Genomic DNA, 14,040 nt, shown 5'->3' with positions numbered 1-14,040 from the left:
CATTGTGAACGGTGATACAATTGACCTAAAATAAAATTAAATAAAATAATAAAAAAAAAGCCAGAAAATCAATGGGATTGAAATTTTAATTCATGTACAGTATCTGGTCATAGAACTTAAATATTTAGGTTATATAGGCAGTACTCAAAAAAAAGAACATTAATCCAGCCATTCATTTTCCACACCACTTATCCTACACATGGCCACAAGGGAGCCTGGAGCCTCTCCCAGTAAACTACAGGGCAGGGCACAACCAGGACGGGGTGCCAACCCATTGCAGGGCACAATCACACACCCATTCACACCCTACAGACAATTTGGAAACACCAATCAGCCTACAACCCATGTCTTTGGACTGGGGGAGGAAACTGGTGTACCCAGAGGAAACCCCCAAAGCATGGGGAGAACATGCAAACTCGGTGCACCCAGGATGGAGCCAGGATTCAAACCCCCAACCCTATAGATGCGAGGTAAACGTCCTAACCACTATTATTATTATTATTATTATTATTATTATTATTAATATTAATATTAATATTAATATTATTATTATTATTATTATTATTATATACCAGTTATCATATACAGGGAGCCTGGTGGAACTTATCCCAGGGAAGTCAGGGCACAGGGCAGGGGGACACTCTGGACAGGGTGCCAACCCATTGCAGGGCATAATCGTACACACATTCACACACCCATTCGCACGATACGAACAATTTAGCGATGCCAATCAGCCTAGAACGCATGTCTTTGGACTGGAAGAGGAAACCAGACTACCCGGAGGAAACCCCCCGGAGAAAGTGCAAACTCAGCGCACACAGGGCGGAGTTGGGATTTGAATCCCCAACCCCAGAAGTGCAAGGCAAACATGCTAACCACTATTATTATTATTATTATTATTATTATTATTATACAAACACTCACAATACTATGGAAATGTTAGGGAACTAAGTGCCTTAGAATTGCCATACATCTTTAAAAAAAAAAAAAGAAAGAAAGAAAGAAAGAAAGAAAGAAAGAAAGAATAAAAAGGTACAAATTATTGAAGCAACAAAAACCACAACTTGAAGCCTTTCCTCTTTCCTTCTCTTCAGAAAACCTCCTATAGGCTACATAAACTGTTCCCATATGCAAATGAGCCCAGATGAGGTCATGAATATGCAAATCAGCCCCTGCTGTCATTTCAGTCTCGTAGAGCATGCGCTAACTACTACCCTACGCTTGTCCTCCTTAAAGACTTGTCTTCTGGGCACAGGGACACGGAGACGAGCCAAGAACTAAGTAGGATGCTAGAAGAACATGAAAAAGCGAAGCAAATAATAAAGGAACTTTTTTACGTTATAGGCTGTATTTAGACTCCAGTAGCCGCAGCTGGACTGGAGCAACAACAAAGGCAAGTCAGTGGAGGGAAAGAAAGAAGCGTTTAGTACCTGTCTTTTTTGAAGTGAAAATACGTGTGTGTGAGAGAGATAGAGAGAGAGCGAGAGAGAGAGAGAGGGGAGAAAAGTGTGTTTAGAGAGAGTGAGAAGTGATGGCGGGGTGTTGTTTGTCCGCGGAGGAGAAGGAGCGCAGGAGGATCAATCAGGAGATCGACAAGCAGCTCCGGCGTGATAAGAATGACTCCAGGAGAGAGCTCAAGCTCCTGCTGCTGGGTAAGCCATCATATCACCTCCAGCTAATCATTATACATTCATAATAAAGCCATACGAGCAGATCTGACCAGGTTTTTAGATAGAAAGAAAGGTCTGGTAAAGAAGATTGTAAAGTGCACACGGTAGTTTTCCTCATTGCTGGTGTGATACCATCAAGACTACAACAGTTGTACCTTCAGTATGTATCTTTCACATGGAAATAGTGTTCCTAACAAGTTCAGGTAGATAAATCAACCTTAAAAACCACTGGTGTATCTTTAAAGCTTTACATTTCAAATAAAAAAGCAAATTAAAATGCACCTTCGTAGGTGAGGTTCCTACACATCAAAGCGGGGAAAAGATATAGCCTTGAGAAAAGATGTAGCCTTGAAGATACCACACTAGCAACAAGTAAGCTACCTTTATGGCAAAAGGTGTGACACTATGGGCTACAGAACAGCCAACAGCTGTAGACGTCTCATTTCTCCACTGAACTTTTACGTCCACCAATAAACCCAAGGTTTAAAAAAAAAAAAGAAGTTGAAATGTCATATTGATCCAGGTCATGTTTTCCGCATGATAAAACAGCTAAGTAATGTGTAATCATATGTGGGGGGAAAAAAAATTGAGGGGGAGGAGGGGGGTGGGAGTACCAATTTTTAACACGACATGCCCTGAAACTGTGTGTGAACTCAAGATATTAATCGTACGAACAATCTGCAATAACCGTGAAGAATGGTTCCTGTGAGCAAGTTACTTCTGATAAATGGAACCACATGACAATACATGAAGCGTGTAAAACCAACGCGTGTGAATTTCAGTGCGTTTCACGGTTCATGAAATTGCGTGTGCGTGAAGCATTTACAAATTCACTTAGTGAATTTATTCGCACGTTAACATAACGTGACGTTTCGGTTTTGTTTCGTTTTTTCAAGCACATTACAGTCATGCAGTGTTTGTTTTGTTACTGAGGCAGGTCTCCTCACTTAAGAAACTGGTGTAAACACTTATTTTCATTTGTTTAAACCTGTAAACCAATGCACATCATACTAACTAAAGACAAATCTATCAGTCAATGTACACGGTTGCACCGATCTCACCGGTAAGTTACCGATAGTCTTTCCGAACTCCGTGTATCAGCCTGAGTTTCCCAGCACACAGAGATCAGAACTATATGTATGCATACGTTTATATGTAACATCAAATGAGCAATGGCAACATGCTTAAAAACACGTAGCGTCCTGTGTTTGTGTTTAAGACGTTTGTCGTACACATTCAAAATACCTCACTGGACCAGATGATGAATGACGTCAGCATGACCTAGTCAAGATCCACATGATGGATCCTCAAATCCATTAAGAACACGTGATGCAACATTTATTCAATATGTATTCAAATTTGATTTGTAGATCAATTAAAATAACAATTTTTCAATAATTACACAGTAATACCTTATCCAATGTTAACTTCCAGTCTATCTAATGATCGCCAGTTCGTAATTCGTAAACAGATCAGTGATTACTCCAAGAAACTGTTTAATCAGGGTTTGAGCAGGTACAAAGATCTTCCCAAAGATCCTTGAGGTCTGTATTTGGGGGTGGGGGGGTTGTTGGTTGGTATTTTATGCTGTAAAGAAGATTTCTGCCCACATGCATTTCAATTAACATTGTAGCATAGCTGTTACCATTGTACATGTGCATAGCTTAGGGACTTTCCTGTCTTGACATTGACCTTTCGTGCTGATCTGGGGTCAGTGTAATGATCAGTCTCTCACAATGCTTCCTACACTGTGTGAGAGCTGTGGCTTTAGTTACTGTAGCATGGTTTGGGGAACTCTAGTTTATGGCTGCACGGCCACCATGACTGCTGCAGCTATGCAAAAGCATGCAAAGCACAACGCCCTCAGGTGAATGAACTCGAAGCCGAATTTCCTCAAGAGCACACAGCACAAACCACACACACAGCTATATTTCTCGTTCTATTCCATCATCTGTCGGTCTTTCAGTTCATTTCAATGAAATGTTACCGCCCCTTTTATTATCACCATACAAACACATGGCCAAGAGACTACACTATAAAAGAAATAATAGTTTATATTCGTTTCATATCTTCCTTAACTCTGATGCTTATGACGAACTCGTGTGTAGTAGAGTAGTGTAGATTAAAGGAAACGCTTCTCCTACTGTATATGAGAATGAGCAAATCAGCAGTGCAGTTGATTGTGTGAAGCTCACAGCGTGGAAGTCTCATTAACGTCTCTATAGATTCATTATACCGCTAACTGACCACACCGGCTCTTCCCAAGAGACCAGCTCTACCCAAGAAAGCTTCTGCTTGAAAATACTCACAGCTACAGCTAGGAGTAGAATGAGATGAGGGACACGAACATGTAAACCACATATATGGTGCAACATGGATGAAAGTCATTTAAATCATGTAAGAGTACTTATACAGCATCAGTCTCAAAACATCAGGACTTATTTCAGTAAAATCTGACAAAATGATTTAGATTCTCAAACGTTTTCCAGGATCCATTTAACTGGAAAATAAATTCTACGGATCGATATAGTTCACGAACATTGTTCAGATGTGTACAGTAATATTTTGTCTTTTTATTGGAGTGATATGCCTGAACTTTCCACTGGCATGACATGAAGTCCAAATTGACATTATTTACTGTATATACAGCATGACGTATTGTTGTGGTTGGGATTGAACACAATTCAAGTCAAATGAGCTGTCAACCAGGCTAATAACTATAAGAACTCAAGAATAAATATACTTTGATAACGGTGGGTTGTGATTTCCACCACTAAATAATAATAATAAAAAAAAACATAAGAAAGATCACAACCCCCACTTTATATTTGGGATTATTTGGTGGAGCTACGTGAGAATTTATTTGAAAACAATAAATTTATCAACAGAAGAAGCCATATACATCTAACTTCTTTTGCACGGTTAGGAAGATGGTAAGGGAGCTACATATGAACGCAGGAAAGGTATACATACCTGTTAAATCAAGACTTCGCATTGCATTTCATTTCCACCCACAAACTATATGGAAGAAGAGATTATCAGTACTACGTCAGAAGTCTGTTATGTTTCGCAGCTACTGATCGGAAGTTTGAGTCTCAGGATTGCAGAGAATCCAACACTGGGCCCTTCAGCATGTCGTCTAACCTTCAACTGTTCAGCTAAATGCTAGCATGTACTGTAAGAGATTAAAACTCATCCTTAAGCCTGTGGTACCACAGCAGTTGGCCAACTTTTAATGAATGAAGCGTCATACGTTTTACCCATTTATAGTTACTTTTAATGTTGTGGAACACCCACGAGACAAGTTAGTTCCTGTTATCACTTACGTTATAGCAGCTATAAACAGTCGTTGCCTCACCGTTCTTTGTTTTTTTTTTTTTCCTCTCTCTCTTTAAATTAAGACAAAAAACAACAACAGACAAACAAACAGAGGACTCGACTGTGGTGGAAAACATACAGCATACAAGTGTGATCAAATCAATGATTATACATTTTAAAAGTCTGTTTATTATGTAGATTGTCCTGAATACAAGTCCCCGTGAATTCGCCGTTACTATAAAAACCATTAATATATTAGAACAAGCACTTGAATATAAATCCTGTGATTTGTCTTAGAACCAGTACGACTTTCAGAGCTGCTGTTATGGAGAATGATACGCATTCCTTCTGATCAATCGATCGGATTTGAGAACTCTGCCGCACATTGGTCTAAAGGAGTTTCAGTCTAAGTTCCACCCGAGTTAAATACATGGTTTTACTTCAGGCTCATGAAGGTAACACATTTTACAGTCAAATTTATTCATATTCATATATCTGAATCTACATTCTACTTCAACTGGGATTTTATTTTTATACAGCCCACCTTTTTGTGCAGTTAATTCACTTCAAAAAAAGAAAAAAAAAGAAAAAAAGATGAGTTTTAAATTTTTTTATAATTTATGTGATGGCAGAAATACTTTTTTTTTTTTTTTTGCCAAATCTGAAATATATAGAAAGATCAAGCACTATACGTGAATGTAATATACATGCCATTGTTAAGAATTTATGATATATTCAGTAGACAGTGCTGTAACCAAACCCAGGTTGTTAGGTGTATTAAACTAGCGATACATAATAGTATAAATTGCCAACTCAATTTATAGTGGCAGCATCAAAAGTCATAAAACTTTTTAAACAGGAAACACTTGCTGGCGAATCAAGAAAGGATCTGAGTGATTCCATGATCGCAGTACAATTTAACCTTTGTAACTCATTTTTAAACACTGAATTAAAAAAAAAACACCACATGTATTTAACTAACATTTTACTTTCGCAAGGTTCCTTTACTCAGATTTTGCACTAATAAGGCTGAAAGTAACAGAGAATTAGCAAATACATGAAATATGTCAACCATCATCTATGATAATGACATGATAACGGTATGGTTTTAAAAAATTTAATTAATGATTTACTTCCAGGATATAATTTGGCTAACAGGGTTGTACTCTGACCTCATCAGTCACAAGATCATTGAAAATGTGACTTAGGGAATTTTCCAAATATTTCACATGTCCAGGAAACTGGGTTGCATGAATGCACATTGTTTAATAACCTGAAGCTATGATAAACCAGTTGTGGAAAAGGATGTGTAATGTATTCACGCACTAATTCAACAATAAGATTTTGTAAAAAAAAAAAAGCATTTTAATGATTATATTTCACGAAAGTGGAGTTATACTGTGCTGGGACGGACAAAAAAAAAAAAAAAAAAAAGTATTTATCTGAAAAATGCACGAGTTGTTGTGAAAGACACTTTCCCCATGTTTAAAATGTCTTTTAGCTTTACTTAAATGTACAGACTTTATTTTGAAATGTAATATCAGTGTGACACAAACGGCACCAGATCTACCTGAAATCTCGAAAATCTTTAGGTTCAGGATGTCGTAATGCATTAAACTGCTTAACAACCTGCTGTTATGTAACTCACATTGCGACGACACTTGGACCTGGACGCTAAAAGTCGGACTCATTCAAATCTGGTCATTTTCATTTGTCCTAAACGTTCCGACGTCACTTGGAAATTCGTACGATGCTAATTCATGCAAAGGACAGGAGAGCAAGGACGAAGGCCACCTGAAGAGATTTCAATTTCAAATGACACCACTTTGTATCACTGCATGGGAGGTTAACAAGCTGAATCTGCCTTCTGGAGACTTGAGTTAAAAATATATATATAGTTTATGTGGTTAAAGTATGTATGAACTGTTACTGTGATTCATTTAATGCACTTTTCTTATACCTTTGTTGGTTGTGCTCCTTTGTAAAACTACTTCCAGTAAAGCCCACGTGTGTGCGCGCACACACACACACATACAACCAATTTGTTTAACAAATAGCACAGGCTGGTCGTGTGTACATAGAGAATATCACCCATTTTGTAGACGTTACAGTTTAGATTCTGAATGAATCATGAATCATTCTAGTGTTCAATTCCAGCTGTTTAAAAATTAGGATGTTATGCAAATGTAAAAATTCAACCATTCATGAGAACCTGTGTGTATGGCAGCGGTTCTCAAACTTTTTCAGCACGAGGCCCTCCTTGTACCTTCGTGGCCCCCTAGAGTCGTTCTGTATTAACTAAACTTTCTCAGATAAGAGACTATGTTCTCTATCTAAAAACCTATCCATTTCAAGTAGTTTTAGGTTTAGGCGTGTGGCTGACACTACGGTGCACTAGTATATCAACGGATGTCTCTGCTTGGTGACGTTTCAGCTTAACGTGCTGTGTATAATTGAGTTCATTTATTAATATTTCTAATTTTTTATGTACATCGTAGTTCAAAGGTTGACAATTAATGAAAAAAAAAAAAAAATCTTTCTAGGCCCCTCCCAGCTCCATCTGGAGACCCCCCAGGGGGCTGTGGCCCCCAGTTTGAGAGCCACTGGTGTAGGGAACGTACGTTATGGTCATGTTTGTCATTTTGAAAGTTTGGGCTCATTCATTTATTATGCATGTATGAAAGAGAACAAGAGAGAAAATGAGATAGGACATCGCTGGGTTTAAAAAAATAAAAATAAAAATATGTAAATAGGTGTGGTCGTAGAACAGTTTGTTGGCTAGAAATGCCTTAGCCCTGCTTTTTATCAGTGTATTTAGTCAGTAAAACAGCTAACCATTACATAAATTTAACATGAACAGATAAATGTTAGTGTTTACTTGTTGCAAATGACTTGGTCATCTGTACTTTTTCATTGTCGTTAAAACATCTGATCATACTTGTACTGCTCAAGTCTCTGTGATGCCCCAGAACGTTAGACGGAGAAAACATCCAACCAGTCAAAACTCAATCTGTCCACATCTGTAGAAGTGACCAGATTTAACAGAAGCAGCTTTCCATTCAGAAATGGACCACTGATTATTGGTTGAGATCTGAGAAAGAAGTCGACTAGCGCAGTGACAACACCACAAAAAACTGTAGAAGCTTCCAGAAGTCCTCCCACTTCGTGATGGATGTTTTATGGCTGCAGCTGCATGGTTGTGGTTTGATGTCTGCCGTAAAAGACAGTGTTTACAGCCAGAGGAAAGATGGATGTCCAAACGGGCCTTCTCTTTAAACAAGACATTCACAGTGCATGTCTCTTCTATCGGTTTCTTCTTCTCCTCTTCACTGCATTCATCGGTTACTCAACTCTCTGTTACGTTATTAGAGCATTAAATTCATTATAGATAGAAATGGTTAATGGTAACCATCAGGACAATTCACATTAAAAATTGTTGGGGTTTTTTTTTGGTGTAGAAGCTACAGAAGCGATTTGAGCCACTGCAAGGTCACACCAGTTCACAAAATTGTTTGCAGTACAAAGCATCCGCAAGCAGCCAAGTTCACGTCTCCTGCACATTCACAGTTGCCAAACTACAATTCAGTTTTATGTGTATAATGATTTTAACAATAGACATTGTCCCAAAGGAGCTTTACAGAATACCAGATGTAAATTTAGTTACTTAACGAACAAGCCAGACGAGACAGTGTCTGGGTAAATCTTCCTGAGATGGCATGTGGAAGAAACCTTAAGTGGAGCCAGATTAAAAAGGGGGAACCCGTCCTTTTCTGGGTGACAACGGATAATAGGATAGTGACGTTATAGATCGTTACAGTACACAGGTGTATAAGAGAAGACAAAATAAAAGATTATTGCTACAGGACTGTCTTTATGATTACAACCCAATAAAGCAAAGGATCAGTCTCATGTTTGTCAATCACTCTGTCTCAAATTCAGGTACTGGTGAGAGCGGGAAGAGTACCTTTATTAAACAGATGCGCATCATTCATGGCGCCGGCTACACTGAGGAAGACAAGAAAACTTTCACGAAGCTGGTGTTCCAGAACATCATCACGGCCATGCAGTCCATGATCAGAGCTATGGAGACGCTGTCAATATCACTGGGCAGTGCTGACAACCAGGTTACACACCCATTCTCTCACACACACACACACACACTCGGCTGTTATATGTTGATGACGTTTCTTTTTTTAATCTCCCCAAACCCCCTCCCTGATAGGCCAGTCAGTTTTTGTCCATATACTTTGATTGGTCTCCTGGTAATTTTTCCTGAATTATGATTGGATACATGTGTGTGTGATTGCAGCCCCATGCTGATTTGCTGATCGAGGTGGATGTTGATAAGATGATGGAGTTGGAGGAAAGCTATGTGGAAGCCATCCGCTGCCTGTGGAAGGACCCAGGCATCATTGAATGTTACGACCGCCGTCGGGAATACCAGCTAACTGACTCTGCCAAATAGTCAGTCATATATTAAATATTATAGTTCATTTTTTCTCCTGTTGTCTCAGTTGATTGATTGATTGCATTGCTGTTATTCCTTATAATTCCACAAAAGGTGCTAGTTAAATGTCAGGGCCATGACATTATGTTACCTAAATGCATTGCTAGCTGCTTGCTTGCCAAAATGATGTTGGGCACGCATTACATTATTTTGTGGCGTAACCTACAGTTGTCACCAATGATTATTTAATTATTAGAATTATCATCTCCACCTCTTACTACAGTTCTGCTTCGCTTTTCTTCTTCCTATTTTTTTTTTTATTAGGTCTCTTCATTTCTGAACTAGTGAGATGGGGTCCTGTTTAAGGGTGTTTCTTAAGGGTGCCCCCTCAAAATTCAGGGCCCCTAGCATATGCCTGCGTTGCTTGTCCTGTAGCTATAACTCTGGTTATTAGGAATGTCCAGTAGTGGTGAGTCAAGGCAAGTGGAGCTCCTGCGTGTAAATGCAAAGATGTGACTATAATATTAAAAACCCATATATTTACTATATTGTCCGGTCTAAAAAGAGCTTCATGTGTTCCCTTTATGAAGTAAGACCGTGTCATGGTGAAGAGGATTGAGTATTTTGGTGAACCTCAAGGTTATTTCACCAGTAGCTCAATGCTCCCAGCAGGGCCACCCTTGGTGAACAGATCTGAGGGGGAAAGTCAGATAAAGAGCAATCCCAAGGAATTCCATGGAAGGTTTAAAAAAAAATAAAATAAAAAAAAATAAGGTGACCCTTGCCCAGATTAGGGGTAACAGGACCCATCTCTGTTTATAGCGTACGGGCCACCCACAAAACCCAGTTGGCCTCAGGCCAAAATAGAGCCATCTTGTGGGCTCACCACCTGCAAAATGCAGGTTGGGGTCAGTCAGGTGACAGGCATGTGATGGAGAGTTTTAAATGGACTCGCCCCTTGATATAGAACCTGGCTGGCTTCATGCGTCTCGCTGAAAATGGATTTGTAACTGGCTAACTAGCAAGCAGGTGACTTTTGCCTAGGTGTTACTTTTTGCCTCTTGTGCTACAGTTACCTGAGTGATCTGGAACGCATTGCTGATCCAGCATATTTGCCCACTGAGCAAGACATCCTGAGGGTACGAGTGCCCACCACTGGTATCATCGAGTACCCGTTTGACCTGGAAAACGTCATCTTCAGGTGTGAGCGGCTGTTTTTCTGCTATATTTGGACTGCTCTCCTATCAAATGACATGATCATTTCATGAATGTCCAACCACTAGACAGGATTATAGCACTACAGTTATACTAAAGTATCTAGTGACGCTTCCAAATTTTTGAAATCTACATTTGACCAATTTGACCCTGTGTTATCCATGACAATCGCTAGGATGGTGGATGTGGGAGGACAGAGGTCCGAGCGCAGGAAGTGGATCCACTGCTTTGAGAACGTGACCTCCATTATCTTCTTAGTGGCGTTGAGCGAATACGACCAAGTCCTCGTTGAGTGCGACAACGAGGTCAGTTGCTCCATAGCCTCATTCCTTCACCATAACTAATGTATCTTCCCATCCAAAAATCAAAAAATAAAATAAAAAAATTTGTAGCTTAGCTGTAGAGTGTCGATACGTTGTCTGGACTTTAAACACAGATGAATTGAATAGTGGTGTGATCACCAGGGCTGATATTTGTTCTTTTATTCACTTTTTAATCAGAACCGTATGGAGGAGAGTAAAGCTCTGTTTAAGACCATCATCACGTACCCATGGTTCCAGCAGTCTTCAGTCATCCTCTTCCTCAATAAAACGGACATTCTGAAGGAGAAGATCGTCTATTCCCACCTCGCCACTTACTTTCCAGAGTTCACAGGTAATCTGGGCTGAAAAACGATTCACTGCATGTTAAAACAACTGATCACAAAGGCCTCAATGCATATAAACGGATGCTATGAGATGAACTCAAGGACCACCCAGAAATGGATTATTTTCCAATAACGGCACATCCAGGGGTGTTTTAGTCCTCTTACACTACAGCAGTTTTCCAATGCTAAATAAATAAGAACATTGATGAACGATACGTCTTCCTTTTATCCGTTTGTTCCACGCTTTTAAAATTTGCTGGGTCCAAACTGAACTAGATGAACAAAATGGAAGCAAAATGACTTTCACATTCCTATGACTTTTCCCCATTTCAACGTATCGGTTTTCTCGATATGCGCGGGCAGAAACCTTTGACTGCCAGGCTGTGACAGTACAAAAACACATAAGTGCAAGCTGACACGCAAGTGTAAGCTGAATAGGTGGAAATTTCCCCATGTGACGACTGATGTATCGTTTCACCTTCAGTCGCCAACTCTGGATTCAGTCTCAAGCATGCAATACATCATTTCTGCAACTATAAAACAGTAAACAAACATCTAAACCTAATTGTAAGGTGCCTGTTAGTGTTTATATGGTAGCTGTTGTACTCCAGCAATGTTAATCGTTTACAGAAAACGGTCCGGTAATATCATACACTTCGATATTTATCAACTTGTACACCAGAACAAAAGAGAAAGTCATTGAATAGTACGAGACATCCATCTGTATTATATTCCAGCAGATAGTGATCTATTGCTTAATCTTACTTTCCATAATGGCATACAGTATTTCTCTACAATTTACTATTTCCTACTAAACACTAATGCAGATGTTTACTAACAAACATCTAAGACAACACTTACAATAGTTCTGTATTAGATACATTAATGAAATATTCTACTATTTGCTATTTCTCCTCGTGTAAGCTAATTTACTCTACCTCTGCACTCAGCATTCCTTCTACAGTTTCTTGCAAAAGTAGAGTATCTATCACTTACCATTGTTTTATCTTCCGTGTCTCAAGGTCCCCAGGGTGACCCTAAAGCAGCGCAGGAGTTTATTCTGAAGATGTACCAGGAGCAGAACCCCGACAAAGACAAGACCGTGTACTCTCACTTCACGTGCGCCACGGACACCGAGAACATCCGCCTGATCTTCGCCGCAGTGAAGGACACCATCCTGAGAAGCAATCTGAAAGATTTCAATCTAGTCTAAACCAGGTTTTGAGCCTCAAGCCCGAACTAAGCCTTAACCTCTTCCTCTTTGACCTTCTTTGACAGACCTTTCTTCACATTTTCTCCCGGTCTTTATTCTGGATGGCAAAAAGAACCTCCAGAAGTGTTTAGTGGAAGGACTCAGGGACTGAATTGGGATTGGAGATTCGGGATCACACTTCACTGTGGCCTTATTCTGAGTGTGAAGAAATGGTTTGTCTCTTTTTGGATCTTCTTCTGAGGTTGTAACACACTAAATAGACTAAGGTAATTCAGACGTAGCTGCTGAGTATTGAGTTGCTGAATGTAGTGGTGATTTTGGGAAAGGGCGTGATGTTTAAGATTTTATTATTTTTAATACCTAAAATAAGGGCACAATTTTCCGAATGTACGGAAATGCTTACAAAGGAGCAAAATAACAGAAGTGCAAAAAAAAAAAAAAAAAAAAAAAGTTTACATTTGTAGCAATATGCTCAAACACAAAAACAATTGTGAGGAGAAAATACCTTCAATGTGCCTTAACTTAGTTACACTTACCTTAAGTCGAATTGTGAAAGGTCAACTTTATTGCTATTTATTTTTAGTTTAAACAACAATGTAAATTTCTTTCAAATAGAACTTGTTTTTTTTTTCCTTTGGAAAAAGAAACCCTATACTGTTTTCCTCCTCTCGCGATGAAACTTTAAATGCTGTTGAGAATGCTTTGGAGATTGTCTGAGAAAGTAAAACCATCTTTACTCCCTTTGACGACATCTTTGACGAAAGTTGTAAAGGCTTCCTGGTGTATAAAATGTGTAGTTAATGTATTTTGTGATATTTCTTCCACAGATTTATCTTCTCTGAACTTAAACTAAATGTTATGCTTAGACTGAATAAATAAGAAATACCTTGTACTCTCAAACTGTGCCTTAACTCTGCTGTAAACTAATAAAGCATTTTTTAAAAGGTGCTGTTTGGATTGTTTTAAAGGGTTTTAAACAAAACTTGTGTCCAGCAAGTCAATAACTGGCCAATGAGAAGGATGTGAAAAGCTGAAAAGGACCATTTTTTTTGTTGTTGCAAAAATGTAGTGAAAATGTGTACAATTTATTTTCATGCTGTGAAGAGATAAAATAAATAAATAAATAAATAAATAAAAATCCCGGTTATGAAATCGTAATGCTTGCACCATATGCCTTTCACCCCCCCTACAATTCTATTTGGAATTTTAGAATAAATACAGTTGTACCCACACTTTTTGGTCTTGCTCTTGTATACAGAAAATAATCCACGATACAACGCTCGGACTCGAACCGGCTTACAAGATTTTAAATTGTTAACACTGTACGACTCGATGTCAACCAAATCTTGACTGAATTTTATATAACGCACTGCGTAATAACAATGTTTCCCATCTCAGACTACCTCATGAAGATCCTCTACCGGTAGACCTATGATTAAAGAAAACGTCTTACGTCTCACTCTGCTTACGTCATCAGATCAGCGCGATCTGGGAGTGTCCAGAAAATGAGTTTGAGTAAACAAACATTCTT

At 38.9% G+C, this 14,040-nt stretch overlaps 1 protein-coding gene across 1 annotated transcript; it reads left to right on the top strand.

Moving 5' to 3' along the window:
* Positions 1–1,192: 1,192 nt before the first annotated feature.
* gna14a (guanine nucleotide binding protein (G protein), alpha 14a) lies at positions 1,193–13,456 on the top strand. Its single transcript, XM_017468000.3, has 7 exons — positions 1,193–1,652; positions 8,928–9,112; positions 9,298–9,452; positions 10,508–10,636; positions 10,826–10,955; positions 11,151–11,304; positions 12,319–13,456. The coding sequence occupies exons 1-7, from the start codon at positions 1,532–1,534 to the stop codon at positions 12,507–12,509; spliced, it is 1,065 nt and encodes a 354-aa protein (XP_017323489.1). The 5' UTR covers positions 1,193–1,531; the 3' UTR covers positions 12,510–13,456.
* The last annotated feature ends 584 nt before the right edge of the window (positions 13,457–14,040 follow it).

The sequence above is a fragment of the Ictalurus punctatus genome, chromosome 5 (assembly GCF_001660625.3).
Source record: "Ictalurus punctatus breed USDA103 chromosome 5, Coco_2.0, whole genome shotgun sequence".
Classification (NCBI taxonomy): Eukaryota; Metazoa; Chordata; class Actinopteri; order Siluriformes; family Ictaluridae; genus Ictalurus; species Ictalurus punctatus.
This window is presented reverse-complemented; position numbering and strand designations above follow the sequence as displayed.